The 6,000-nt window shown below is 44.9% G+C and overlaps 1 protein-coding gene across 1 annotated transcript in view; it reads left to right on the top strand.

The window, feature by feature from the left end:
* The first annotated feature begins 2,633 nt into the window (after positions 1 to 2,633).
* LOC104668605 (calcium-binding mitochondrial carrier protein SCaMC-1) overlaps positions 2,634 to 6,000 on the top strand; it is a 54,342-nt gene continuing 50,975 nt past the window's right edge. The window contains exon 1 of the mRNA XM_010371356.2: positions 2,634 to 3,024. Within this exon, the coding sequence (XP_010369658.1) occupies positions 2,842 to 3,024 (183 nt within the window). The 5' untranslated portion in view covers positions 2,634 to 2,841. The remainder of the gene's footprint in view (positions 3,025 to 6,000) is intronic.

Genomic DNA, 6,000 nt, shown 5'->3' with positions numbered 1-6,000 from the left:
AAGTGTGAATTCTGGGTTTCTACTACTGGCCTTTAGGAACCACTGGTCTTTGGGAATTGCCAGTAGAAGTAAGCAGGGATGCCTTCTTTCGTCCAGATGTTTAAATATCCATGTAAAGATTTCTTCTCTTATGCAGGAAGTTGCTAGTGTTAATTACACCTTTTATCTTCATGGTATTATCTCAATTCATTGCAGACATAGTTGTGTAAAATACAGTAAAAATGCAATACTAGAAAATTGAAATTAAGAAGACAAGTTTTATTATTAGATATAACAAACAAAATTACTTTATCAAATTGCTTTAAAGTTCCTATATCCTTCCTCTCAATGTCTGACTCGTTGCAGACAGGTAACAGGTTGCACTTCGAGTGGTTTGTTTCATACTAGCAGTGCTTCTCAAACTTTATGAAATGCTCATCCAGGGTTCTTGTATAAGTGCAATTCTTATTTAGTGGGCTTGGGCAGGCCTGAGATTATTTCTGACAAGCTCCCAAGTGACACTGATTCTGCCGATCTGTGGCCCACACTTCATAAACTCTTTGATTTTCACAGTAACACTGATGTGACAGCAATGCTGCTGGCGTGTGGCCCATACTTCATAACTATTCATAAACTGTTTTGATTTTCACACTGATCTTTTGAGAATTCTTATTCCATTTTACTCATGTTTAAGCCAGATTTATTGAGATATCCCAGAATAAATTAACCCATGGTAGTGTGCAGTTCTGCTGGCACACACATATGGTTGTGTAACCACTATCACCATAACAAGCAAGATGTAAAATAGTTCCATCACCCCCACAAGCCTTCTGATGCTCTTTTGTCATCAATTCCCCTCCCCCAAGTCCAAGTCCGGGCCCTGGTAACTACTGATTTGTTTTTTGTCCCTATAGTTTTGCCTTTTCCAGAATGTCATTGTTGACAGGTATCAGTAATTCATTCCTTTTTATTGCTAATTACTATCTCACTGTATAAATGCACACAGGTTGTTTACCAGTTCACCCATTAAAGAACATTTTGTTTCTGAACTTGACAGTTATGAATAGAACTGCTATAAACTCTCAAGTGAAAGCTTCGGTGTGAAGATAATTTTCTCAGCAAATATGTTGACAGGCAATGTTTCTAAGTATTACTTTTTTAAAAAAGTAAAATAGCCTGTAGCCCCAGGTACTCAGGAGGCTGAGGCAGGAGAATCACTTGAACCCAGGAGGCGGAGGTTGCAGTGAGCCGAGATTGCGCCACTGCACTCCAGCCTGGGCGACAGAGCAAGACTGTCTCAAAAAAAAAAAAAAAAAAAAAAAAGTAAAATGAAAGCATGTAAGTGTGAGATGACTAATTCAAGCAACCGCTCTTCATGTACAGAGTATTCACAGCGGGGATTAAAAGAGGTTTTCAAGGACAGATAGAAAATTTGTTGAAGTTTGAAGGCAGTTCCAAAGGAAAGCGATGATTCTTAGTAAGACTGGAAGTTGGAAGTAATATAAAAAGATAAATCAGTTTCAAGATGACTTTACTAAGCAGGCAGCCCTTAACTTACAAATTCTAGATTCATATATGTCTTAAACATACAAAATGATATAAGGGGAGGTAAGCTCAGGGTCTGAGTTCCTGGCTGTTGGAACAACTGATTTCTGTGTGGTGATTCAGAAGATGTGAGACAGCCTAATTTACAAGTACAGAGGTGTCTTCTTTCCTGCAAAGAGCAGTACAACAATAGTTTCTCTTAAGCAACTGTGAATGAACAGAATTATTACAATTTATGAGATCTCATTTGATGGGCGTCTTAGATAATTAAGACCTTTCACACATAATATACAACCTTGTTGTGAAGGCAGATATTTATATTCTCATTTTACTGATGAGAGACTACCTGGAGAGGCTATGTCACATCTGAAGGATTGGGTACTTTTTCTGTTGAGTCCAATGTTTCTTCCGTTATTCCATGCTAGGCAGTAACAATTTCTGTCTTGCCTGAGTAATAAGCTCCAAACCTCGGAACTGCACCCATCTTGAGAAGGAGGAGGGCGCTGAGGTTTTTTCTGGTAAATGCAGCTGGCAGACACTCTATACGCTTAATCACGGGCAAATCCTAGCTAAGCTGTCTACCAAACTAGTCCCTCTTTTTCCCATTGCCCACGTGGATGGCTGTTGGTCTTTTCTGCAACAAATCCAGGAGTTTCTCCTTTTTGTTTTTATAATTGCTCCAATAGAAGCTTTCAGATTTAACTCTCCGCTTTTTAAAGCAGAATCGCCATCCCAGGTGCGCAACCACGAAAAAGTCAGACATCCATGAGAGACAATGCCCTCCATAGCCCACTTTCCAGGCAGAGAGAAGCAGCTCTGGGCGGACCGCCAAGGCTCTGGCCCGAGGGGGTCTTTAAGTGGAGTACCCGCTCTTCAAGACCCGGCTCCCAAACCACTGACGCGCTGACGCTGCAGCCCTGGACCTTCTGGGGTCCTCCTCCTCGGCCCCGCACTGCTGACGGCGGGACTGGCAACTGTGCGGAGATCGACCCCGGGCCCGCACAGCCCCTCCCGAGATCCACCTCGCAGCTCCCTCACTTCCTGCCCTCCGGAGGCGGGCCCGGCCAGTGCCGCGGAGGCCGGCGCGGCGAGCTCCTCCCCCGCAGCAGCGGGACGGCCACACCCTGCGCGTCGCGCGGGCTCGGGTGCGGTCTCCGCTGCTGCGCCCTGCGCGCCGCAGCCGCACACTGGACGGCGCCCCAAACCCTGCTGCGCCGCGCGTCCCGCCCAGCCTGGCCTCGCGCTGGTCCCAGTCGCGCCCCGCAGCCCTCGATCTCCCTTGACTTCCTCGGCCAGGCCGCCCGCGCCTCTGGGACCATGTTGCGCTGGCTGCGGGGCTTCGTGCTGCCCACCGCGGCCTGCCAGGAAGCGGAGCCACCGACGCGCTACGAGACTCTCTTCCAGGCGCTGGACCGCAATGGGGACGGAGTGGTGGACATCGGCGAGCTGCAGGAGGGTCTCAGGAACCTGGGCATCCCCCTGGGCCAGGACGCCGAGGAGGTGGGTCGCTGCCGGGGCGCCGCCTGAGCGCAGGGAGGGCTGCGGGCGCTGGGGACGCTGCGAGGACCGAGGAGGGCGGCCGCCCGAGGCGTTGCCAGGAGGAAGGAGGAACTGTGGCGCCCAGCGTTCCGGTGGCTTCAGAAACTCGGGCGTGGGGCCACGACCGGCGACCCCGGTAATAGAAGTGGGTCATAATACGAAAGGCTACTGGTATTTGTCCAGATAAAATGAGTGTTGTGGATACTCTGGCCCATGGGCACTGTAAAATTTTTAAGACCCTTTTGTCCTGAATCCATCCCAGGTTCTTTGTCTGTTTTTTTGTTTTGTTTTAATACCTTGCAAACATGTAATCATTTTTAGCCGTCAGAATTAAGTGTGTCCCAAGTTCTGTAAAAAGGCGCACACATTCGATCTCTTCGAAGCTGCTTTGTTACACCAGCTATGTGTGTTGTCTGCTGTTTCAAAACTGTTTGAAAAAGAATCGCATGTTTCCCCCACTTCCTGTTGGGAAGGAATGGCGACATTCCATTGTTTAAGACATTCCTAGGTTAGTGCCCTAGGTACATAAATTGATCTAAAGGGTTAACCTGCGTCTGAGCAATTTCGTGTTCTCTGAGTCATCTTAACTGTGCCCCTGAACTTCTGCCCCTTTAGTAGGGTGGAGATATGTGGCACTTCTCCAACCCTGTTGAAGCATTCCCTGACACTGGCATTCTCTATGCAAAGAGGGAAAGTGATTAGGTTACTATGAGGGCCTACAACTGTTATATTGTTATATTTAACTTCTCTTTTAATGTCTTTGGTAGTTACAGGCCTCTTCAGTTTACTGTTTCCTCTAGAGTCAGATTTAGTAAGTTGCAATTTTTTTTTTTTTTTGAAACTGCCCGTTCTGTCCGAGGTTCATAATACTCGCTGATGATTTTATAAAACTTCTGACTGTATCTGTAGGTAGGTTCTCTATTTCATTCCTGATATCTATCCTTTTCTCCCCTTCAATCTTGCCAAAGTTTTGTGTATTTTATTCATATTTTGAAAGAACCAACTTTTGGTACTTTTTGCTGATTGTCCCAGAAATGGCCCTGTTGGAGTTCCCCACCATGTCCAGTCATTGGCTGAAAGCAGCCCAGGAAAGGGACGGCCTTGCTGCAGTGCATCAGCAGATGCCAGGGCTGGAGGCTAGAGGGTGGAAGTCGACTGTGTTCCTCACAGTAGACGCCTTTGAAGGGAGATCTCAGTGGTACAACTCCATAGTCCCTACAATATACAAAAGCTCTTTGGAGTCCTCAGTGATTTTTAAGATTGTAAAGGGATCCTGAGATCAAAAAGCTTAAGAATCGCTGCTGTACCATCTTTTTTATATAACTGCATCATATTCTGTTATACATTTGTATCATAGTATATGTTACCAATTCTTTTTAAACCACCATTTAGCTTATTGATAGTTTAAAAACGATGTAAGTGAAATTGCAATGAATGTCCTTTGTATTCATTTTCTCATTCTGGTCCAGTTACTTTCATAGGATAAATTTTGAGGAGTGGACATGGCTGAGTCTGAAGATAACACACATTTTAAATTGGGATACATACTGCCTTTGGGAAACCTTGGACCCATTTTCACTCTCATTTGACTGACAGTGCTTGCTTCTCCACATCCTCACTCATTCAGAGTATCAGTCTTTATAAAGTCTCCTATTCTGCAGGTGGAATTCCTTTTCACTTCCTGTCTTAGTCCATTTAGTGTTGCTATAATGGAATACCTGAGACTGGGTAATTTATAAAGAAAAGACATTTATTTAGCTCACAGTTCTGCAGGCTGGGAAGTTTAAGAAGTGTGGTGCTGGCATCTGCTGGGCTCCTGGTGAGGGCTTTTCTGCTGTGTCACAACATGGTGGAAAGTCAATTGGAAGTGGCCATGTGTGAAGAAGCAAAATCTGAGGGTTGTTCTGGCTTTATAACGACCCAGCCTCGAGGGAACTGATCCATTCCTGAGGCAACTAATTCAGTCTCATGAGAGAGAGAACTCACTCACTACTGCAAGAATGGCACCAAGCCATTCATGAGGGATCTGCCTCCGTGACCCTGACACCTCCCGCTAGTTCCCTCCTCCCAACATGGCCACATCAAGGATCAGACTTCAACATGAGTTTTTGTGGGGACAAACAAAACATAGTACTTGCTTTGCCTTTTTGTTCTATTCACACCCTCCACAGGATTGCATGATGCCTACCCATTTGGTGAGGGCAGTCTTCTTTAATTGGTTTACTGATTCAAATGCTACCCTCCTCCAGAGACGTCCTCACAGACACACCCAGAAATCATGTTTTACCAGCTATCTGGGCATCGCTTAGTCCAGACAAGTTGATACATAAAATTAACCATCACACGTGGGATAGAATTAGAATTACATTTATGGGGGAAAATTTCAGAGGCATGTCAGGGGTTTGTGTAATGTCAAGGAGTGAGGAGATTGGCCAGTTGGGCATAGAAATGAGAACTGTGGGATGACTCTTCAGTGGAAAGTTTCAAGGTAGTAGTTTGTATCGAAACCAAAACTCAGCTTGAAGCAAAATCTCTATAAACTTTCATCTGATTTGATCTCATCTCCGTGTTTCCAAGCATTTGTAATGAATTGAGCATTTAGAAGAGAACAAATTTCTGTTTAAGTTTCTTTAGATTTTAGATGGAAAGAATGTAGAAATAAGAGTAGAATGTAGAAATAGCCATAAGGACTGTAATAGCTAACCATTACTAAATGTTCCAGAATTATCCAGGGAAGAGAAAAGAATTCAAGGCAAGTCCTGAGACAAAATTAAGAACCAATTGGAAGTGAAAGCACTACTTTTTTGTTTTTGTTTTTCTGATACGACCTTTCTTTTTTTTTTTCTTTTTTTTTTTTTTGAGACGGAGTCTCGCTCTGTTGCCCAGGCTGGAGTGCAGTGGCCGGATCTCAGCTCACTGCAAGCTCTGCCTCCCGGA

This window comes from Rhinopithecus roxellana, chromosome 8 (assembly GCF_007565055.1).
Source record: "Rhinopithecus roxellana isolate Shanxi Qingling chromosome 8, ASM756505v1, whole genome shotgun sequence".
NCBI classification, from domain to species: Eukaryota; Metazoa; Chordata; class Mammalia; order Primates; family Cercopithecidae; genus Rhinopithecus; species Rhinopithecus roxellana.
Note: the sequence above shows the minus strand (reverse complement) of the source record. Positions and strands in the feature narration are given on the sequence as shown.